The 25,371-nt window shown below is 41.3% G+C and overlaps 1 protein-coding gene across 1 annotated transcript in view; it reads right to left on the bottom strand.

The window, feature by feature from the left end:
* Nucleotides 1–22,786, bottom strand: part of grm2a (glutamate receptor, metabotropic 2a) — a 29,390-nt gene extending 6,604 nt beyond the window's left edge. Inside the window, exons 1-3 of the mRNA XM_038697256.1 lie at nucleotides 22,411–22,786; nucleotides 11,948–12,677; nucleotides 727–1,564 (exon numbers count right to left, since the gene is read on the bottom strand). Coding sequence (XP_038553184.1) covers nucleotides 727–1,564; nucleotides 11,948–12,475 — 1,366 coding nt within the window. The 5' untranslated portion in view covers nucleotides 12,476–12,677; nucleotides 22,411–22,786. The remainder of the gene's footprint in view (nucleotides 1–726; nucleotides 1,565–11,947; nucleotides 12,678–22,410) is intronic.
* Between the last annotated feature and the right edge of the window lie 2,585 nt (nucleotides 22,787–25,371).

Consider the following 25,371-nt stretch of genomic DNA (forward strand, 5'->3'; position numbering starts at 1 on the left):
CTGCAGGGACTGACTAATTTAAGTCCTCTAATCTAATTTTAAGTCTCTGGATATTAAATCCTTTGGGTATTTTTTTTTACAAAGAACAGAAAAGCACAGCTGGATAAGAGCACCCCACCTCTATCTCCCATCAATGAAAATGTCAGTATTTCCATAAATCGAAGGATCGAAAGACAATACAGTTAATTTACGGAAGTGAGTGAGAGCATTTGAATTGTTGGGGTCTGTCATTTGTGATGTGTGGGTGTGCTGATGCAAGCACGTTTTATGTTGCAGCTTTGTGTAGACAAGCAGAAAATAAGTAATGTTTGCGTGATTAGTATCTGCAGTGGTCAAACTGAAGAACCTTTTCTCTATTCACACTTGAGCCAAGATGTATGAAAAACAGAGCCTCCAAGCATGAGGGTGAGGAAATAGTTTCATATTTGCAAATTGAATCATTACAGAGCTTATCTGCAGCTGCAGTGTATAAACATGTAGAATTACTCTTGCAGTACTTCTACATTTTATATGAATTGGTACAATGAATCTAAATTGATATAACCTAATTTGGCAGCATAAGTACTTGCAGAGTGCACTTGGGGAAATTAAATATTATATTGATGTTTGTATGGCATTTCATACAGATGACGGAATACAGAAAGAGAAAGGAAGCTGCTTTACAGCATGAAAACTCATCTGTTTAGCAACATTTTAATAATATTAGTTCACCAAGATTGTACTCACCCTCAAACTTGACCTTGAGAATGTAGTCCCTGTAAAATTTTCTGCCGTTGCCAGGTTTGAGAGCCTCACACATCTTGGTGGAGTTGGGGCATAAGGCCTGCCTCATGTTATGTAAGGCAGCAGCCATTGCATAGACAGCATTCACAACAAACATGATCTTGGATTCTGGCTGAAACGGAACCTCGCGGAGTGAGTGCTTCCCACAGCTCAGATCGTGGAGGCTGCATTGGAACTGGTTTTCCCAAAACTCTCTGAACCAGGGATTCCTGGTGTTGTTATACGGGTGCAAGGCAGTGAAGTAGTCATTGAACTGGGGGATCGGATAGGAAGCCAGTTCAATGGTGAACGCCCCGTCAGCCACAGCCTCACTGCCTCTCACCACACTCTCCTGCGCTCCCCAGCCGTCACTGGCCACCCAGGTGAAGGTGACGTTCATGCGGTTGGCTGCCACCAGCAGCTCGCGGGCGTCTTCGCTGCGCGTGAACAGGATGACCACCTTGGCGTTGGACTTCTGCTGCAGGGAGCGGATCACGTTCTCATAACTCCAACGGCTCATGGAACGGCTCACCTTGGCTGAAGTTGCAATGCAGATCTGGCGGGCACGAGCCTCCTGCTGGAAGGCATCAATGCCAGTCTCGCCATAGTCACCTTCTGATGCCACTGTCGACACGTAGGTCCAGTTGAAGTAGCGCAGGATCTCGGCCATGGCCTTGGCCTGGTAGAAGTCCGGTGGCACGGTGCGGGCAAAGTAGTCATAGCGGGTCTTGTCACTGAGCTTGGCACTGGTGGAAGCATAGCTGATCTGAGGAATTTGGAAGAGTCGCAGTAGGTTGGCCACCTAGAATAAGTGAAAGACACCAGAATGAATATGTTTGTTACTCGAATCAGTCGTGAAAGAATATCAGTAACTGGTACTGTAAGTATTACTATGTATTCTATAATGACACATTAATTAGAAAGCTGGTCATTAACTTATTACAGTTTACACAGAAAACATACACCTGCCAACTGTGGGAATTGTTTTAATTGCTCATCATTAAAAAAATGAATGAAACTGGCAACATGTTCCCCTGCAGATGCAATTAGTCTCACCCCATTCAGTGTCTTATATCTTCACAGGATCCCTGCTGGGCATTTCACAACTTACTGTAACTCTCCTGCTGACTGAGTGACGAGATCCTACATTTAACAATTATGGGGACTGGCTGTCTACCTCATTTTTTCTGATCTTGATTGCTGTCAACAATGTTAACAACTAAATATGTACGGAGGACTTAGTGGCTACAGGTGTCAGTCGCAATGGATAGAATTTGTTTTACTATAAATGTGAACACATTTTCGTGCTCTGCTGTGGTGAAGAGATAGAAGTAGACAAGGAGAGACAGCGAGGGGTTGAAGGCAGGGATTGGGAAGGGAAAGGAAGTCAAAGTATCAGAGAATGTTGAAACTTTGCATTTTCTGTGTAATAGGTTTTGTCAGTGCCGTGAGTGTGCAGAAGCAGCTACTGACTAGCTTTTGCTTCAGGCACTTCTGTGGAAGCCTTAGGAGAGCCAGTCTGATCAGAATCAAAATAATGCCAACCTAAATCTGGTTGACTTTAATGCTGGCTCTCACACCAGCAGCTCACATCATGGCACAACATCTTGAATGCCAATGAATCATTGCTGAGAAAGCCAGAGAGGAAATTCACATTCAAATGCATCCACTCTAAGTTTAATTCCTATATTGTCAAGTATGAAAGTATGATATGATACACATGGAATGGGGCAATTCCATATTGTCTCTTTTACCCAAATAATTGTAATTTTGTTATAACTATGGATTACAACAAATTATGCTGTTGTTGTTTGAGAAGAATCCCTGCAGCCACTTGCGGAGCTCCTCAACTCCGAAAATATTCAAGCACATTTTTGTTCCACCATCACTTCTCGTAAAACTGTCTATTCGAAATCTACACAGCTGATTTCTCACCTCAAAACTTCTCAGAAGTGGATTTAGTGATGAAATTCCATACGAAAACAGTAAAATATTTCTTTCTGTTGCTGGCCTCTGTCTGGCGCAGGCAATGATGATGCAGTGAATAGTGAATATTCTCTCTGACCAATCAGCAGTCTGTTGTGTTTTCACGTTACATTTTAGTATCCCTCAGCTCGCTTGGAACCTCCACAGAGGTGAGGTGATACGAAAAAAAGTACCTGGAAGCAGGTACAGGTACAAAATTTCTACAATGGAAAACCAAACAAAGGCGAGTCGAGCCAAAAGGCCTCCGTTCAGACTAGCTTGGTTTGAGGGCGTGCCTGACCCCTGCTAGCCGCTTGGCAAGCTTTATGACGCGTTTTCATTGTGACGTCACAAGTAAAGGAAGTGAAGGGCTGGACTACAAACAAGCGCAGCAGAGCAGAGTTTTCTGTGGGAGATGGGAACTCCCTTTGGGCTTTTTCACTTTGCAAACCTGTTACATGCACAAAAAAGATATATAACTCAATAAAGGAGAGGGGGAAAGCCAAAAAGCATAATACCACCTCTTTTAAGACAGATTAACCTTGCCAGGACAATATTTCAAGGCCCACCATCTTAGATATACTTTCACCACAATAGTATTACTATATCTATATCATATCTATAAAATTGAAGGAAATCATTTTGGATTACCATGTGATGCTTTATATGCTGTACTGTGGGATTACAAACAGTGTAACAGGTGGTTGTGGATATGATTAAGGAAAGTTATGACTTAAATACATTTTGGTGATGATAAAACAAAACCTTTTTCTCAAGTGACTACTGTAAATCACAATTAAAAGGCACCCACACAGTTATTTTAATATACAATTCCTTCCTGCAGCCAGCATGCAAATTATAGGTTTGTATTTGTCACAGAATTGATGGATTACTTTATTTAGAAGGAGAACGGTCTAACATATTTCAAACATAGACCAAATGTGCAGTACACACAAACAGACAGGTCAAGTCAAACCGGATTAACAGACACTTCGGTGATTAGTATGAACCCCCACTGAAAAAGAGGGCAGTACACTGAGACATTACAATAAATTTAGTGTGATGTGCCTCAATGGATTTTAATCATGGGATCTTTGTTATTCTGCAGAATCAGAGAGATACATATTAAATGAGCCAATAGCAGTGATTTCCAGAACACTAGATTTATTGGAATTAATGAGAGAACGGTTCACAGAACGATGAAATGCAACAGCACAATCAAGAGCGACTGGACCGTTTTTTTTACTGCCACCTAAACAATGTCATACAGAGGCAATGTTAAACAGATTTACCAGTTGGTCATTTGAGCTATTTCTGTCTCGTCTGTGGTGTAGCAACTGGAAAACCCAATGGAGAATGCAGATTATTGAAACACATGAGTGAGCATTTCATATCAGTTCAAAGGTTGGTTTCCCCTGAGAGTTTCAGGTCAGCTGGAGAAACCCTGATTATGCAGACAGGCCTAATAATCCCATTTCTACATAAAATTGTCTCTCTCCTTAAACCGCCTTGACAGGCCTTTCTCAACATGCGGTGAAACAGCTGGCAGCAGCGTGCTTTGCTCTCTTAGGACCAAATCAACAATGACACATAAACACGTCTCTGATTAATAATTCACTCAATTCTTTATCAAAAACTGCAAAACATATTCCCATTGTGATAAATTCTCCACAATTCCTTCATAATTGCTACATCTTGGATTTAGAACTTTAAGTGAACTGACAAATCACATAACTTGCTCATTGTAGACACTGTAATGGAAAAAGAATATTAGGAATTTTTATTGACATTTTCCCTGATGTTTCTGCGCTGAAAAAAGGAAATCCCTGACTACAGAGTTCAGCCATTAACGTTGTCATTACGTTAACATGTGACATCACTTGAAAAATCTTTTCCTTCATCTCTCAGGCGTCCTCAGCATGTGTTCAGAAAGTAAACAGCAATATGTTTGAGGATTGCTGGCTTGATAGAAGATGACATTCAAAATTGTAATCCAGAAATGCCTTTCCATAATAACAGTATCTTGTATTTTTGAAGGACGTGGCAGTTACAGTTTCATTTAAAAAGATGGTAAGAAACACGCTAACGGATGAACAGGTCTGTAGGTGGTATAGATAACCTAAAGCTTGATATATGTGCCCATAGATGCTGACTGAACAGTGAGGGTTTTTAAATAAATTAACGACTTGATAAGATTGCTGTGATAGACATTTTTGTTCACTTTAAAGAGTGTGTGGGCACATTCTGGTTCCCGTTGGTATGTTTTAACACAAAGGCAGCCGGAAAGGCTGAGAGGGCTCCTGTTGGGAAGATACTGGAGGTTCTGGTGGGATTTGAATCCAGGCCAATCAGGATACATGTGATTCTTCAGCCGAGGGTCTTAACCATCAGTCTTTCTTGGCACAGAAGGCACAGAACACATGAAGGTGCATCAACGTATTGGCAAATGTACGTGTAAGTACGACTTTGCATTAAACATTGATAACAAAGAACTAGACCAAGATGAACAGCAGTCAACTTACACCTTTGCCTTTCAAAACATTTCAAAACAAAACATTCATTTAACACTCAGTCAGCTAGTCAAACATATTTTATTTTAAACTAGACATTTTCTTTGTTATATTTAAGAGACGTAATACTTAACTTGTAATATAAATATCGGTATTGGGTGCCTGAAATTTGGCTGTGCTTGCTGTAGTGAATGAGTAATTTCTTTGCAGGGTATTAAATGGAGATGTATGCCAGTTGAGTAATCCACTTACATGTGGCTTATGGAGGTTATAAAATACAGTGCCAGACCAATACAATGGGCTTATAGAGAATCATTATATAGATGTTCATATGTCTTAAATGAAAAGCCAAGACCCTTCCACCTGCCAAAGCCTGTGACTGACACATTGTGAGATGTGGATTCCCTGGCCAAGACAGTGACCATGTTCTTCTTTTCGACAACTGATGATCATATATGATTTGAATAGACTTCTTTTTTATGCACTTTCCCCCGAGGCGCCCTGCTAACTAGTTGTAACTGCACAAGGATTCTCACTCAAGAATCTCAACTGTAACGGGTTCAAAGGAGCACAAAAGTCCTGGATCTTAAGATACTAGAGGACAAGAAGAGCTCGAGGTATAAGTGGCATGACACCAGAAAAAGCTGAGCCAAAAGAGAGAGAGAGATGTGCAACTCACTAAGGGCTTCTATGGCAAGTTTATACCCAGCAGACATTGTTGTTCAGCAAATTGCTCTTGGAGGGCATTGTGTCTTCCTGCCTACAGCTGCAGGTTTTAAGGAGGCTGTGAGAACGTGTTTCACGAATTCTGTATGTGCGCACAACATATAGACACACATCGCTGTTGTACAGTAAATTAATGTAATTGCATGTGTGTGTGTACACAGGAAATTAAAGTGGAAAACAGCCTTCACTTAGTTTAGTTTTGTATTAGATTCTTTGTTATTTCAACTACTGATTAGTTATTACAAAAGCTACTGAAATGACATGTATGCTGCAGTTTAATCATTCCACTGTTTATTAAAAGCAACTGTACACTATACAGAACAGAACTAGTATTTTTGTGATATTATTTGTGTTTGTAATGTTCACGAAAAACAAGTGGTAAGGGTTTTTTGGCCTTTTTCATTTTTATTTAGACAGAAGTTCGGACAAGAGGACTGTTATGGGTTATGGAATTTCAGAGTTTACTCACAAGGGGTGTGTGAACACAGACAGACTCCCAAAACCTTGTTCCACCCTGTAGGAATTGTTGCTTGCATGTTAAGCAGATCTTATTTGTGATTCTTTCATAAGACTTAACTGGAAGCATATTTTAATACCATTATTTCTTAACCGCCTGAGGTTTTAGCCACACGGCATGGCTTCCAGTCTCACGCTTTCAGCTATAGGGATCATCCTGCATCAGACAGCACTTTATTTAATTAAGGAAAATTAAGAAGTGACCCAGTGTGGCTTTGCGCTGCAGAGTCTGTTACTGAGGAGATTACTGTGAAAGTGGTTTCCTCCCGAGCAACGACAGCATAGAGGACCTAGTAGCTGCATTTGACACAGAGACACCGATTAACAGGATTGTTCTTTTCAGCTGTCGTATACTGTTTCCATAGAGATACCCTTAAGGCACCAGCGAACACCATGAGCTAGAATAATTCCGACTGCCCATGTGAAATGTCAAAATACAGTTGTATAACACAGCATAATAGCTATTTATACATGGAAAAAAAACTTGATAAAAGTCCATAAATTTTGCATCCTAAGAAAATTACCAACTACGTTTTAGTTTAGAGAAATGTGTTACCCTGACGAATGCCAGTGTAGAATTTACTGGTATAGTTGATTAATTATAGAAATGCTTTGCACATCTCCAGCAAATTTCATGTACTGCACTGATGCTGTGTGTGCTTAACATACTGTTGTGCTGAATGAGAGGATTAAAGAGAAAGAAAGAAAGAAAGAAGTAATGTGAGGAGAGACACAGTTGGGGCAATAGTCAAATAACAGCGCTAGAGATATATAGGAACACAGAAGAGAGTGCCCTGGTCCAGGAAATATCAGGCCTACTTTGTAGCGATGTCATGATTTTTTTCTACATGAAAAGCCCATCTGCTCTTCCCAGAAGACTGTCTCAGTGTGCTTCTACAGCAATAACACTGTATTCCCAGAGCAGCAGTCCTTAGCTCCACTCAGTATCACACATACACGGCCCACTGCAGCACTCTGAAACACACATGCAAACACATACACAGGAGCAGACATGCATGCAGATACAGCGCACGCATAGCGTATAGTTAGATACTGAATCATTAGTAGTTTATTTCTTATGATTTAGTTGCTTGGCAACAGTTTCAACAAGGTGGAAATATGAACTGTTAGATACCTAGAGCAAGGATGTTTTTTGATCAAGTCCTGCCCCCTCATCCCGCTGGATAATGTGAATCTCCTTTACGCTGCAGTAGTCTTTCAAAGTCCCCAGCAACTATTCAGACTACACCACATGTTAAGCAATGGCTGCACTTCCATTCATTTACAATGTCAGTAACTCAGCTTTTCACGTGTACTCGCTTCCATTCATTTCATTTCTTTCTCCTCTGAGTCGTCTGTGACTCAGTACAATATCATCTCTTTACAGTTTGCTCTGTTCTGTCAAACATCACAGGCATTGTCAGTGTGACCTGTTAAGTTTCAGGTCAAATAAAAATCCACCTTCATGAGAAACCAAATTGGCGTCCAGCTGATTTTATGCCATCCTGTCATTCATGTGCCAAATCGGGAAACATCCACTGAGTTCATCAGGTGAACATGATGTGTCTTTCAACTGCACAAATAGTGGGTTCTGCCAACCCACTGAATAAACATGTGAATTATTCACCATTTTGGGAACACGTTCTTTACTTTCAGCCATGAATAATGCATTTTCGCTGCATGGCTTTACTGATACGCTCATTCATTATTGTTCTCTCTAGCATGAATTCTATCGTGTGTGTATCCATGGTTAAATCTTGGTATGACGCACATATGCTCTACCTGAAGATTAAGACAATGCTATATAACAGGGTGGTTTGTGGATGATGAAAAATCATATTCTTGAGCTTGCTGAAAGCTCATAAATTTACCTTATTATTCCACTCACACAGTTTAGTCTGCAAATGTCAAGCAGTGTGTTCATATCAAATTCTTGCATGCGTCCTTGTGAGTGTGTCTTCTCCTGTCTCACAAATCAGTAAAAAATGAACACATTTCAGATGGAGCACTAAAATATTTCAGTTGATTCACAAAGGTACATTACACAATGAGAGCTTTCATCCAAATACCATGGAACAAGACAAGTTTCTACTTCCAGACATCGATTTTTGTGCACTGCTCTGAAGGATCAGACTAGGGAATTTTTCATTGTTTGCAGACTGGTTCCAGAAATGATCTGTGTTTCATGCCTGGGAATAGTTCAGTGAGCATTTGAGTATTTAACATTCCAGAGGTGTTGTTCCTCTAATGCACCCTGGTGATTATGATGTTTTTCCTGGGGGATGCTCTCTTACCAGTGAGTCATATTGAGCTGCACAGACTGCTGTCGGGGTAACAAAAGTGGAGTCCCATCCATGGATTAATCAGAAGCCAGCCCTGAGGCTAGATGTTCCTGGACTGTAATTGTGGGACATAATACATCTCTGATTAACCCACGACTTTAGGACACTGAGGAGCAATAACACTGATGTTCCCTCTATAATGCAGCTATAGCCAGAGAAATTCAGATACTGGATGCAGACTGTCAGTGTTTTGGAGATTGTTTATGATTAAAGCATTTTTGCTTTCAGTACGCAACATCACTGCTGAATGTCTTGTACTGTAGGCAAGCATTTATCTTGTCAGTGCTGCAGCTCTTCACACATGAATGAAGATGTTGAATACACTGAACATGTCATCACAAGGTCATTACTCACCTTGCACTGATAACCTGCTGTTTAGATAGACCACAGGGAAGATGTTCAAGGCTAAACACTTGAATCACATAAATATTTCTGTAAGTAGATTCATTCAGACTGGCCAGATGGCATCACAGACTTCCCTGTGACTGTTTAAGATACAGGCTTTTGATTCTGAAGTGGTTCAACGCCATATGATGCCATGTGACTCACTCCATCCACCCCTCAAACCCCCACCCCCCCATGATTATATCTGCCTGTCACTCTCTCAGTGTTTCTGTGAAACATGAGCTCCCATCCGATCCCTCTACATCCTCTGTGTGCAGGCACACCTCTGCCAAACCACCAGACAGCCTAGCAGCAACCACAGATGGGGAAGTCAGGACTTAGCCTGCAAGAGCGTCACAGAACTTCGGCTCCACACTTAACTCAATCTGTGCCCGTGTAACGCCAGCATGGCTGGGCTAGGCCTGCAGCCAGATCCGCCCCCATATCTGCGATTGTCACACCATAACACCAGCAGCACAGCAACACGCTCCTTCATTGTGACAGATTTAGACGGCACTCGGCGTTCTCGCCACCTGTCACTTCACCATGTTCCACCATGTCGCCATGGCGATAAGGGTCTTCTGATAATGTTAGTTGTCCTCTAACTGTCTTGCCTTTTGGGTGAAATACCCACATCTGACTTAACTGCCTGCCGTTCACGCAGAAGGGCTGGTTCCCTCAAAGGTCTGTGGCTATAGATTATGCACAACCAGGCAGAGACAAAGGACAGAAACATTACGGGATGAGATGGTATCTGCAGAACGACCAGCGGCAAGCACAGAAATGCCACACGTTCACATGCCCCAAATGCATAGCTTTGTATAATAACATTGCCCCCGAAAACACAGCGGCACATGTAAACAGACACACCTCGTCTTGTTTTCAAAGGGCACATCTCACACAGCAAATCTTTAAAACATCAGGTGGAATAAATCACTTGCAACGATCACAGTTCATTTTCAAAAGCTGATTAAAAAAATAAGGCATGAGCAAATGAACAGTTCCCGGAGACTGAGTGCAGTTGTCCGGAATGATTAGATGCTCACCAGCCAAGAGAAAGAGCAAGAGCTAGCAGACCTCGTAACTGAACTGCATTACAATATGGACGGTAATTCATGGTGAGAAAGGGAACTGTGTCCTGTGGTGCACTCCCGCTGATGAGGAAGATTCAGTGAGAAGTTAGGGCAGACCTCAGACCTTAGGCTTGTAATAGTACAGCCATAAATTACCACAAGACAGGGGCGCTCTCTAAGGAGCCCCAGATGCAACGTTTCACTAAAATTGCAGCTCGTTTATCAGATCCTCTATTTCCATACTGTACTTTTCACCAGGAATCCCAATATAGGTGCTCTGAATCCTCCTCTTACATCATATCCCAGGAGCTCTCTACCTGTGTAAGGTATCAATATACTGTACTGTATGTTTGGCACTGTGTTTTGTCAGCAGGGTGACAGAAACATTTGTTTTGGAACAACAGAAAACAGAGATGTTTGCAGAGTTCCAGTACGATCGGGGAATATTAAACCTAACGTAATTTTAATAGTAGCATTTACTCATGCGAATAGAAGTAGTTATATGAAATCATTTTCTTTTTTTCAAAACATCTCCAAACTTGTCTACAGAATACAGACAGGGTTTTCACATGCCCACTTGGGAAAACGCTTGTATGACAGCAGATATACAGTGAAGCAAGCAGCTATTCACTGTTATTAATTTATTGTTGGTATATCAGTGCTGACATGTCTACTGCTGGCCACTGTTGACTAAAATGTATGGAAGCATGCCACCAGCAGCCTATTGTCCAAAAGTACCCGCCAGGGAAAGCTGCTAACAGCAGACTGCCACTGACAGGGGATCCTACAGTATCTGTGATTTATCAATGATCTGAAGCCAATTATTATTTCTGGATAGGCAGCGGTGTGTTCCTTTCTCCAAACAAGCAGATATCTGGAACACGAGGCTGCGTGTCTCGAGTGAGGTGAACCATACCTTTCAGCCAAGACAGCGGACACGGTCCTCTGGCTGACTGAGCCAGGATGACGAGTTTAAGTGAATGCTTTAAGGCACGTATATTTGGGGAAATTTACAAATCTCAGTTCCACGTGACACACTGTCTCTTCTCACAATGACTTGAAATTACACTGACGTGGCAGCCGTATTACAGCTGAAGATTCGGAGACCCAATTAGCAGAGCTTTCATCGCATCAGGTTCAGTGAGCCGAAAGGAGCACTGCTGCTGAGAGTAATCATGCCGTCACTAGTCATCCTGTCAGCCAGTCCCGAGCATAACATCTGTAGCACGTCTGCCTCTGACAGGGTCGCGGCTGAAGTGTGAATTACCGGGAAATAGAGAGAGATCTTCTAAATTAGATCAGCCAAGCATATGGGCATGCAGGTAAACAGATCCTCCTTGCGGAACCAAAACTCATTAAGTCCCTGTGTTAACATCTCGCAAGGGGTAATTGCACATGGTACTTAGGTCTAAATGGTCAGTTAAATATGACCATCCATCACACTCTCGCTCTTCCTTGTACTGCTTCCTCTGTTTGCCTCGTTCTCTCTGAAGCCCACAGTCGCTGCTAGTTAAATACAACTTCTGTAATCGCACAATATGAATGTAGCTTTTGACTAACTCCTTTCATGGCAAACAAAAGATGATCTTTAACAGCAAATTTAAAATAAATTACAGACGCAGTGTAGAAAACCCACCCACTCAGTTAGTGTGTTTTCATTAGAGCCTACCTGAATGGAGACATCACTGTAGGAGCCTCCTATGACCCCAGAGATAGCCAGTGGGACGTCATCATGAATGGCATAGGAGCCATCGGGGCACGTGTACTCACTGTCGTCCACTTTGGTGAGGGATGCCCTGACAAACTCCAGAGACTGCTCGAGAGCGTAGGTGTCCTTAGAGCAAGTGTCCAGTATATGAGCTCCCAGTCTGATCCCAGGTAGGATGTGCTCGTCCTTGTTGATTTCATCCAGCGCCAGCAGCATGGCCTCCAGTCTCTGGATCCCTCTCTGAGCATTGATCTTCCCACAGTCCTCTGCCCCCTCACCCTTCTGGTGCACAGGGAACAGGCCGCCAATCATCAAATCTCCGTCCAGTGTGATCTCCCTCTTGGAGTCAGTGTTATAACCCACCACAGGCAAACCCTGGGGAGCCTGGGCAAAGAGAGAGACACATAAGCACAGCAGGCTGAGGTGGGACAGCCAGAGGGGTCGGGGCACAGGGCGCACCCCCAACACAGGGGATTTCCCCAATGACATATCCTTGGGCAAAACAAGGTCACCGTACTGCCTGTGGTTTCTGGTCAGCGTCCAGTCAGCTTTTGATGACGGCTTTGAAGAAAAGAACAGTAAGGCGCAGCAGCACCAGATTTCAAAGCACCAGTGTTTTTATTCGGACAGAGGCCATTTACAGCATCAGTGCCATCCCTTTCTCCTCTTCCGAGTTTTTGAAGATTACAGCCTGCAGATCAAACAGAGAGAAGTTCAGTGACAGCCTTTTAGCTAAAGTGCAATGATCCCTTTTGTCTCACATACACTGTGTCTGCCAGGGACTGACTCATCAGATGGAAATATTTGATATGGGAAATTTGGATATCATCTGCACAGGATAGTAAATATTTGTATAGTAAATATTATATATCCTTTGATACTTACTGATGATGGACAATAAGCACGACAGAATAAAAAATAAAGAAGGTTCTTTATATGTGGCAACCAGAATAAATCAATAAGATGACAAGACAATTCTTTCATTTAGTTTATCGAAAATTGAAGGACAATTACCATTTGAAATGTTTCTGTTATGCGTTGAAGAGGTATAGACAGTACTGTATATTCTAGAAGTAATCATCTAATAAAATGTTGAGTTAACCCTCAGAGTAGAGTTCACTGAGGACAACAGAAACATCCTCCGAATGGTTTTCTATAAATTAACTATACTATACTATATAGTAGCCCACAGTCAAACCCTCATTGTGAGAGGCTTCATTTAGAGTGCGTGTGTTGATTTTGAAACTCCTTTTCTTGTCTCCTCCTGTTTCATTGTCTGTCTGACCTCCAGTTACTTCCCTTCTAAGGCAGACTGTACAACTCTTTTATAATCACATGTGCACATGCTCCCGTACACCGAAAGTCTACAGAGAGACCAAATCATGTCCCCAAGGAACATCTTGCCGAATCACATTAACTGCTCACACAGTTTCACAAAAGTACAATTTATGTACAACAAAGGCAAAAACCAAGTTTTGAAATCTATTTCAAGCCCACAAATTAATTTTGTTGCCAACAAATTGAATTAGTATGATTTTATCAGGAGCTACATACATGCATTAATTTGTTCTGCTGTCTGTAATGTGGCATTATTTATTTTCAATACAAAGTGAGATGAGACCCCGAAATAATGCGAGCATTTCTCATAAAGAAAAAAGACTACTGTGACTCATACTGAGACAAACACTGCATTTGGGATTTCAGTGTTGCTGGAAAAAACCCTGCAGAGTTAAGCCCTCTCCTGAAATTATAAAGGCATGTATTTTTTGTTTATTTAAACTAATAATAATACACAATTGATCTGCCAGGTCAGAGGTTGAGGTTAACTTCAAAATGGATTCCTTGAAGCTACAAGAAAGAAAAAACAACTTCTGTGCTTTCAAGTAAAATACAACAGATTGTACTTTGGGGAGAAGTGAACCTATGCTGCAGTACTAGCAATCTGTTGGAGCAAAGTGTCAAACTATTCTTGTAAGTCAGATTACTTTAAGCCCACATAAAACCCAAAGTGGTCCGGCTGTTTTTATTAATTGTACAATGTTTTCCTTCTACCATATAAAAGTAATTTGTCTATAATAGTAAAATTATAGATCATTATAATAAATGTCCGATTTAATGTGACACTTCCATGCAAGGAGTTCATGTATGGACTTTGCAACAGAGGAGATGCAGGGTTATCGTTCAGTCCCGGTGTCACTCCCCACAAATCCCAGAGGCTCAATTAAGTGTGTGAGTGTTGAGTGTGAGAGAAGTTTGGCGGAGTAAATTATTGAGCCACAGTGATCTACCTCACATCCACTGTCTTAACAAGTCATGTAGGCCGACAAGCAGTAATTAACTGTGTTTATGAGCGATTATGAAACCAGAACAGGGGGATATTAATACTCATTTCTTTCTTTCAGTTTAGAATCACTGACTTACCTATTAAAACAACATATAGCTCTCAAAAGGAGTCAGACTGCAGACCGAATTCTTTGGGGGTTTTCTCTGTTTCTCTCATCTCTCTCTCTCTCTCTCTCTCTCTCTCCCTGTTGTTTCCATGGAAACTTGCCAGTAGGTGGAGAGGGTGAAGAGAAAGTGGAACACAAGTGGACCAGTCTCACCATGCATGCTGGTGGTCAGACTGGTCCTGTGGGAGAACTGGGAAGCGTGCACTGTGAACCGATCAAACTGATCCGACTCTAGTCAGAGCTTTTCGTGTTCTGTCTTTTAAATACATCTCAAGGAGAACAACAACTGAATGATGCCTCTATTTTAAACCACTAATGTTTTTAGATATTGCTTTAATATCTTATCTTTCATCCATCAAGTAGCCTAACTTAGTCCAGTAGTGGCTTGATATAGAATTACTGCCTTACAGATGCTTCTGGTGCAAATAACTGCAGTCTTTTAATAAGAAATAAGATGTGACGTGTTGCATTACATTTGATGTACCGTCAGTGGAACAGTGGAAAGCCCTTGTTCTTGCACACAGAATAAGTGTGTGGATATAAGACTTTCCATTTGCTCCCTCAGCATCTTGACAACAAGTGAAAGTCCATTGCAACAGCCTGCACGTATGGGCAACGTCATTGCTACTTCCCTTGCATACAAAGGCACCTGCAGACAAGGAAAACAGTTGTGTACAACAAGAACATTTTAATGTTCGGGGAGTGTGTTCTAGCTGTACTGTGGTTCAGCAGCGTGTGCAACATTGTAGCACAAGTCATAAATGGACAAATGGAGAAAGACACTACAAGCCTGGGCTGTAAGCTGACTAAATGTGTTATTTTGACAAGAAATATGCAGTGAATAAAATGTGGGCAGTAACAGTGGTAAAGCACTTAAGCACAAAGCCCCAAGAGAGAATAGTGACAAAAGGATTCATGGCTGACACATTGTCATTCTCTTGCATTCCCACAGGAGTCCTCCATCCCTCCACTGGACTACATTTCTCTCTGTGTCTTTGTTCACAAAACTCCAATATCCAGCCTATTATGATAGCAAACACATTCCTTTTGGAAAACCTTTCTTTACATACTCTGTCATTGCAAAAGCCATGGGCAGTAAAAGTTGGTGATCTCCATATTGGCTCTACATGCTCTAATTTTATGAAGAATGCTTTGTAACTTTTTAGGCCAAAACAATTAGTTTCTACAAGTTTATCCATATTTTGAAATCACATTCAAAGCACTGGTTTGAAATTTTGGGAGATACACTTCTTTGCAGTGAGTTAGATAAGAAGATTGATATCACTCTTGTGTCTGTTATGACTATGAAGTTACCAACAGCAGCCAGTTAGCTTAGTTTTTACACTTTGGTTATCGTGCGGGTTAAACAAACAAAATATAACGTAACCTAGTTTACCATTGTACAGAGAGCCTCTGTTTCCAGTCTTTATGCTAAGCTAAGCTAATCAGTTGCTGGCTCTGTATATGAAGCAAATAAGAGTATCTCCCCAAAAGTCAAACTATTCCTTTAATAAATGTGTAAACTTTGTTTAGCAGGCACAAGAGTATGTTATATCAGTGGCTTTCCTCATACCTATTAAGATATAAATTATATTTATATTAACATATTACGTGGTTTCTAGCTCATATACTAGATCAGTGTAATGCAATCCCAAAATACTGTGTGTATGTGTATATGGCAGATACAGTACCAAGAGTAATATTTACACTTTAGATGTAATATCCCACCCAGGATTCTGTCTACACGTTAACTTCAAAGAAAAACTATGCCTCTCATTTTTTCTCTCTCCTCCTATGCAGCCATCTCTGTTTCCCTCTTCAGCAGATGGCCTTTTTAATTCAAGAGCGTAAAGCCTGCCAGCCTCTTACACACTTCAAACCAGACTGTGTGAAGGAATGGGTGGAATAGATGGGGGCTGAAAAAAAATAATACAAGAAAAGATAGCAGATGCGAGAGGACAGGAAAAAAATAGAAAAAGGAGGAGTGGATGGCAGTGTGAGCAGCAGTGAAAGAGGTGTGAGGGTGGGGTTTCAAAAAGATGCTATCCAGGCGGATTTTTTTTTATGACACTCATTTGCCCCAGGAGTGGAGTGCAGCATTAATATGGTAATATCCCCCCAGGCGATAGAAAGTGTCGAAGAGTGGAGGTCATCTACTGTATACGCAGTCCTGATCCTGGGTGAGCAGGTTGGAGATCCCCAGTGTAATGACTTGGATGCTGGCTAAGAGGAAGCAAAGGTAATGGGAAATGAAATCACATTTCCAACTGACATGGAGAATGGTCCTAGGTTTGGGGAGGGGGGTTGAGAATGGTCTGCTAATGGGAAAGAAGACTGGAGAGTACACACACACACACACACACACACACACTCACATATATTACTAAGCACAAACAATACATGAAGCTTCATATCCTGGAAGCACCTGTTAACATTCAGCATTTTTCCCACCTCAAGACCAAAATCAACAATGAATTGATCCTACTAACAAGTATCAACTGTGTATATCTAGTAAAGTTTATTCCTCTTTGCCATGGACCTCTGGACTATTAAAAACACATCAGTGAGCCACACTGTTGCACTGGGTGACTTGTTCCTTCTCTCCTGTTTGAGAAGTGATTGCTAAAAACTACAATGGCCTGCTCTTTTATGAAATATATTATATATAATATCATATATATTATTATATAATATAAATTTACTTAAAGGTTCAGTGTGTAGGTTTTAGTGGCATCTAGTGGTGAGGGTTGCAAATTGCAACCCACGGCTGAGTTGCCACCCCTCCCTTTCCAAGCGCGTAGGAGCTACGGTGGCCAACACACTGTCAGCTCATTTTTCCAAATTTCATTTCTTACTTCTAACTAACTGGACTTCTTCTTCTTGTTAGGTATTCAACGTAGTGACAAAACATGCTTTGTAGAGCAGTTTGACTGTCTGGGCTACTGTAGAAACCGGTGCAAACCTGGCGACTTCCAAGGAAGTGGTGTATGTAGATAGAAATGGGTCATTAAGGTAATAAAAACATAGCGATGTAAGGTCTTTACCTCTGAAAATATAGTTATGGATCTTATATTTCTGTTAATAAATCCTCCTAAATATTATACACTGGACCTTTAACCTTTTCTGAAAAAGGAATCCATATATTTGTAACTCATATTTAAAGATTTACATCTTCAGGAGGAAGGCATGAAGTTTGAGCTGACAGTAAAAGAGAGGACAGAGGAGTCCTGACAGAGCCTGCCGCCTTTGCAAATACCACCCGGACCACGTCATCTCCTACACTGCCTGCCCATTGCCTTTATCAGCCCTGCCAGCTACCTCACCAACAGGTTGCTTTGTCAAAAAAGACTTCTCTCTTTACTCCTCCTGTTGTATTTGTGTCTGCTCCTGGGTCTGCCTAAACCAAACCATAACCGTTTTTGGTCTTTTTATGAGATATGTTGATAATAGGACAAATACAGAATAGCTTCTTAGTCTTATCAAGGACATACAAATAGTTTAGTACTTTAGTAGCTGATTTCCACTTTGATTAATGCAGACACAACTGATAGAGGAATGCCAGCTTTAGTTTCTTTAATCTGACCATAGCAGTGTCTTTTAAGTCATTTGACGTTCTTCATGTTGGTTATCTTGCATTCACAATCCAGCAACCCTCTGGTAGATATTTTACCAAGAATTTAGAGGTCGTATTTTTCTCAGTATTGGATGCATTTTCGCTTATTATCAAATCATTTAAAAGTGTTTTCACAGTTAACCCCTGTGGAATTACTCATACTGACTCATTCAAACAGTAGCAAACATTGCTACTCAAAGCAGTAGCACAGTGAAATGCTTCAGCCGATTTGCTGTTACAAAAAGACAGATGGCTGCTAACATGACCTATACAGTATAGTGATGGCCAATAAGATATTTACAGGAGATCCTACATGGTTTATCTCTGAACACCACTCAGAGGCAAAACAGTATTCAAACAGCATTTAAATCCAGTTCAACTAATGTTGCGAGGAGGATTGACTGGACTGAAGTTACATCAGTAAAACAATAACATGTCTCCGAAAAACACAACTGCTGACCTTTTTCTGATAAGGTCATTTAAACAATTAGCAGCTGAAGAGCGAGGAGGCCCTTTGACGGTATTTTTAATAGCAGCTACTGCAATTAAGGAGACATGAATCAGTAGATGCTCGCTGCATCACTTCTATTGTTTACTGTCACACAGCTGTAATTACACTAATTTCAGAGAGTCAGTAAATGGAAATAGAACCTCATTTTCGGTTCTGATTATTCTACAATCCGCCTCATTCTGTATGCTTTTAAGCATCTGTTTTACAAACAGCTTGCCCCATCTTTCACAGCTGATTATACCGGTTTCTCCACCTGTAAAGGGGGAATCCCTTGCATGTATTCAACGGCCCCTTCACCTCCCAGGAGCCCAATTCTGCCTCTCATCAAACATTCATCCTCTCTCTTTGTCTCGGAGATCTCAGCGATCATTACTGTCAGGCCTATGATTGGTTGGAACACAGTGATGGATGTATGGTGCTTTTGTTTCAGGGGTTTGTATTGCATCTTTGCATTATTCATCATCACACGCGACACACTGAAAAGCCATGATTTTTTGGGAGGGGGGAAAAGTGCTGTTCCTGACCTGCCAACTGATATTAGAGAGGGAATAAAAGTAAAGTTACCTTAAATGAGACAAGATGAGCGCTCACCTTTAGTTTGTCTATGTTTTTAAATTGCGCCATTTATATATTTAAAAAACAATACCCCAGAGCAGTAAGGGTTATTTTAAAATACATGGCTTGTTTTCTCTTAATTTAGTTCTCGCCTTAGCAAAATTACTTTTTCATTGCGTTCAGACTGAGTCATGATATTTTTGGGGGAAAAAACATTTGGGAACTTGTACCTCAACATTTCTGTTGATTCGACTGAGAGACTCTTGCAACACAAAAAGGACATAGTGTAAGTGTTTACACTCAGCTGATATGCATTATCAGGACTGTGTGGGTAGCGGCCTAAAAAACAGCCATAAACTTGTGATTCAAATGTTGCTAAATACTCATTTGTAAACTAAAGTGTGTGGCATTACATTTGAACTACAGCCTGTAACAAGTGAGCCTCGCCCACTAACCTGCTGAAAGCTTTTGCATCTTCCCCTACATGATTTCAGTTCCGTTTTATGTTTCTAACAATGTGATCATTTGGCTGAACAGTCAATTTCATCAACAGCAGATCAGCTGCCACCACTTGTGATGGTTCTTTTGACAGTACATTTGCAGCATGAGAAGTAAAGAGACCTTGGGCTCCACTGACTTGACAGGTATAGTATCAAGCAGCTGCCATTCAGAAATCTAACTAGGATAAGGACAATAGGATATGTGGGGCACTGTGACAAACATATTGTATGTCTTTATGCCCAAAACATCCTTAATAATTGGCAAATTCTTGAGGTAGAAACCACACACCTGTAGTTCATCCACAGATATGGAAAAAGACATAATTAATTAATTTTTATTAATTCTCCTACTGAACCCCATAGTATTCCTGAAGGCAGGATTTATTTTAGGAAGCGCTGCAGGTAGAATAAATCAATAACAGTTTATTATTACTCATAATTGAAATGATTGATGCAGCTGACATAGGACTTACCTAAAAACCTTTCGAACATACTCAAAGAATGTAAAATAGGAGTGAATCATTTGCAGCCATTGCAGCAGTTAATTTTATTCTGAGTCATGCACACATCATTAATTAATTGGAAGCCTCTAATGCTTTCACTTGAGTAAGTCCATGCTTAAATCTTTCTACTTGAGTAGAAATCCACTGAAGGTACAGTGCTGTGTTTTCAGGCTTAGTGTGTGATTTGACCACGATTTCATCGGGACTGCGTCGTCAGTGTATGGTGAGCGGAAGCTGCACACTTATTGGATGTGTATGTTTGTGCTTAAATGCCTACAGTGCAAGAGGCACACAAATGTGTCTAATTAACACCAATGCAGAAGAATACAAATCAGCACATAAATACCTACTACATTTACAATAGTGCAGATGGACATAAAATATTTAATTTAACAGATGTGAGGGGCACCAGGTGGATAGTATAGATCAGGCTTTATGTGGACCATACTGGCAGACTACCAACTGACGTACCTCACCTGCAGCTGTGTGTGTGTATGTGCATATGAGTGAGGAAGTACATGGCTATAAGGGAGAGCAAGCTATTGAGCTGTCCTTTTTGAAAGGACTGGAGGCATTTGATCACTGATAGCTGGTGGCTAATACAACCCGCATGAATTGTAACACTGACAATAAAGTAACAAGGCTGATGTTGCTTAGTTAAAACTACAGTCCACAAGCAGGACAAAGCCACATATTGGTCCTAATGTTTACATATGAGCGATGGACAGCCACTGTATAGATCACTGTATGCCGTAGAAGCTATGAAAAACACTCCTACACCTTTAAAGGGGCTTGGTGTAAAAACACTAGAAAGATCAGGCGTTCAAGTTGAGTGAGAAAAAGCCCTCAGCAGCTTTGATTTCTCTTTTGCAGATAATGATGTTCCAACACTCTTACATGCTGCTACCAAGCTCTGGTCGTCCAGCACCCAAATTAATTAACACGGTCCCCCGTCCTCACTTACTCCCACAATGAGTCCCCTCAGCATCATATCAAAAGTAACAGGTTAGGCCGACTGCATTCAGGGCTGAGCTGTGGAGGGAGTACAGGTCAGACAGCCTCGCCTCCTCCTCTTAATTTTTCTTTCTGGATTCAGATGATGGCAGTGGAGTGCGGTCTCCTTCAGTCAGCCATGACCTGAATAATTTACAGTAATCAACATCTTCAGCTGTGAACGCCAGGCTCGCACATCATTTCATATTCTCAGTCTTACAGGAGGAGAGTTTACAAATATGCTTAATTCTGTTATGTAAGGAATTCAGAAACATGCATCTGATCTACTAATCAAACACTTAACTAATAATGAATTGATTAGTGTTTCTGTATGCATCTGTGTGTTGAGTGAAGTGATTACACTGCATTCTGATGGGCTTTTCTTTGTGTTTTATCTGCTGAACATGCAGCACAGATGCCCCTGGGACTGGAGGAAGCATTCACAGTATATGTTGCTTCCCTTAATGACTTTGTTCAGTATTAGCTATACACCTCCTCTAAATAGTTGCACCTTGGGGCAGTCATTTATATTCCCTGTGTGTTTAAAAATGTATTTTAAACTCCTGGTGAACAGCCACACATACAGCATCTCATTGTTCTCATGCTAATTTAAACAATGTGACGTTAAACTGCACTGATGTGGTTCTGTAAATCTGGATTCTTGCATTTCCAGAAGAAAAAGACAAGAATGATGGATACAACTTAATATATCTTCTGAGCATCCTCTGAGAATCAAATAAGAAATGACTCCGATAATAAAAGCCAAAATGAAAAGATGATTGTGGAGATCATCTTCTTCTCTCCAACACCCTGTGGCACACAACTAATTCTCAAGGCTTTCTCACGACTTTCTCGACAATGTTTTGCACTTTTTAATCAACCAAAAATGATTTGGGCAACTAAGCGAGATTGGATGGCGGTTGCTGTGTATGATACTGCAGCGCCTGTTTCGTAGTTTGTCAGCAGCCTCGCACATGTTGAGGGCTGTGCAGCATGTATACATGGCTGTAGCCAGAGAGGTAGTGGTCAGGGAAAAGGAGATATCATTTGCTCATAAATCGGTGAACAATCGCCAGTCTCAATAAAAACGACAATAATATTGCCATTAGATGACAAATACGTACTAATGTATTCTGTCCCCCCATGTAAGGATGTAAATTGCAAAGATGTTTCAACATAGGCTAATAAAAAAGGTGAGGTCAACTCCTCAATAAATTCAAACCCGAATAAACTGACTTAGATCACCAGCTCGTATAAGTTCAAAAAACGCGCACGCAGCCTGTACACAACATCTCTTACCCGTGCAGGGTTCCTCAGTTTCCAGCGCTGCCGTGCGATGAATGCATTGTGTAAACCCAACGCATATCCTTTGAAGCAGTGTTGAGTTTTTAAGCCTGAAACCAGCGCGGCTGTGAATTACAGAGGAGCTGTGTGAATGGATAGAGAAAGCGAGCGTCGCTGCCTGAAGTTTAAACCGCGTGTAGCTGTGCCGCGCGCCAGGAGCTGTCCGCGGTGCTGGAAAAACTACACTCACACGACGAGCCGCCGGATTCCTGCAGGTCTGATCCCGCTGACAGTGGTTCAAAAGTCACATCTCCTAAACGCGCTTTAAAAAAATGCGACTGATGCGCTCTTCATTGTGCTGCTACTGCTGCAGAAAAAAGGCGTTTCACTTTCTCCGGCATCTACTGTGAAGAAGTAAAATTTAAAGACCAATCTAGGGGGGGGGGGGGGATGTGACGTTTGTGAGTCTGATAGGATGCCAGGTTATAGGCTTTTAGCGCTCAAGAAATCCAATCGGACACAAAGTTTAAATTGTACCTGTTACTCGAGGAGGCTATGAAAAATCTTTAGTAATTGGCCAAAACATCTTTTTTTCCAAAACGATCATGCTGCTCCACGCATGCTCTGGAGATAGTCTCATCTCAAGTATGCCAAATAAACATGATGTCATTTAGAGCCAAATGGAAAAGATTTCGTTCAGCTGGTTTGTAAGCGGTTGAACTGTCTATCAATGTGGAGAGGAGGGTTTAAGAGTCACCCCCTATTTGGTCAAGAGCGGGGGGGGGGGGGGGGGGGGGGTTCTTTTGAGACTGCTTATCTTCAGCGGCGGAAATTCTATTTGTGATCCGCAAATAAGTTGTGACACGGCACGAGAAAGTATGAGGTCAGTCCCAGATGGCACAGTGATGCGCGCAGGGGACATGCGCTTTGAGAGGGTGAACTGCGACCATTTCCTCTCTCCTGCCAAAAGCAGTTTCAGACACGCAGTGGTCGTAGCCATCAAAAAAATGTCTGTTGAGACATCCCCATATCGCTCTCCACGTGCGCTGTAATGAGATTAATAATTAACATCATGGGAAGGCAATAATCTCTGTGCCCTCAAAGCTGCATAACACCCCTGTGGGTCTCACAGTTAATTAAATCAGTTGTTGACCCAGCGTGTCATCGCTAGTCTCTTCCAGACTGATTTTCATTTTTGCCTTCGGACAAAGGTTGGGGTGCAAGGATTAAAACTGAAAGTGCAACAGACATGTGGTGAGGGCATCTGTCCCTGCAGACTGATCACACCTCTGTAGGCAGTACAACTACCAATCTCAGAGTTTAATCACAAAACAAAATGTCACCCACAGATTGAGAGATATTTTAAACCTTGATCATTTCTCCCATGGTCTGAGAATGAACAAGTGAATCGTCCTTAGATGGCCAACTTAACAGATGATGCTTCATTTCTATATGGCAGACATGCAAGAACAGAACAATAGAATTTAAAACCAGCATAAAGTGTCTTAGTAAGCTGTTCCTCCACCATAAGTTGCAGGAAAAGCTTTAATGCTCTTCATTTGGTGTTTTTATGATGGTGTTGGACACATTTGTACAAAATCTCCCACATGAACGTGAAGGCCATACCATGTGATTCAAATAATTTGTCATAATTATCAAATTATTCAGTAAACCCCTGTGTCCTGAGGGGAAGCACCTGCATGTTTTTCCCCCCACTCATTCAGGTTTTCCCTACACCTACAGTGTATCTTGTGTCTTCTTGGGCTTTCTGCACTTTGGAAGAGTACAATAACCAGACCAGTAGTGATTTATTTTTGGGAAAGATACTGGTATTGATATCTGAGAGTTTAAAATGATCAGTAATGATATATTGGTCAATATAATTTTTTTACACAAACACTTTTGATAAGGATTCCTTAATTTATTAATTAATTATTTTTTTAATTGTGGCCAAGATATGTACAGAGCTGGACATTTTACACGACAAAAAAAAATTGCATGTGCTCTCTGGTGGACAAATTATGTAAGAAAGACAGTTTCTAAATTATCTTAAACATATCATTTGACATGTTACATCTGTAAAATATGAAACACGTGCGATATGGCCTGTCCAGGACCACGTGTTGGATTTGAATGAATACATTTGTACTTATAGGTCAAGATGCTCATTAAGGACCACTGGCTAAAGAACACGAGTCCATCAAATATCAGTAGCCTGCTGGAGCCTCTTCTTCCTCCTCTGCAGTACACACAGCTGATTAAATAAATTGTGACACAAATGCCAAACTTCTCATTCAAATGCTGCTTAGATCAATGCAGCCCCTAAACATTTCAAGTGTGCCACGAAAAACTGCTCCCTCAAAAAAATCTTAAAGGGTAATTTCGGTATTTTTATTTTTGGTGTCGAAATGACTCGTAGGTACAAAATCTTTTAGAATCCGTGCAGTAGACGGCTTCAGCTGGCAGCTGTGAACCGGTTGCAGAGGCTGCAACATATTCCTTCGGGGCAATTGCGCCCATCGAAATTACGTCAACAAAAAGTGCTTCTTTTTGCCATGGACAGGCTCAGACTGTGTCTAACAACATCACTCGTAGGCATCCTTTGCCTACGAGTGACTCCCGGTGACACCCTTTGTTTTTAACAGGAAAGTCTCGCTCAATGACAATTCTCACTCTGAAATCTTGTGAGGCGAGTTGTTGCAGGAAGATGCAGGTGGAAACATGACTCAGAGTTGGAGAGGAGTTTGTTGTGTACATAGAGGAACTGCTAGCAAAACTTTATTTCCTAACATTACTTCAGCACAACAAACTCCTGTCTCCAACTCTGACTCATGTTTCCACTGGCGTCTTTGCTGCAACTTTGCTTTGCTTAATTCGCATTAACTTCCATTGAAAAGTACACATTGCCAATTTTGGCCATTTCTTGGCACGTCTTCTCTTTTACTCAGCTTGAATTCTTCGTCTGTGCCTGTCCAA

Source organism: Micropterus salmoides, unplaced genomic scaffold (genome assembly GCF_014851395.1).
Source record: "Micropterus salmoides isolate LMB-PRFRI ecotype aquatic unplaced genomic scaffold, ASM1485139v1 Ms_hic_scaffold_4, whole genome shotgun sequence".
NCBI lineage: Eukaryota > Metazoa > Chordata > Actinopteri > Centrarchiformes > Centrarchidae > Micropterus > Micropterus salmoides.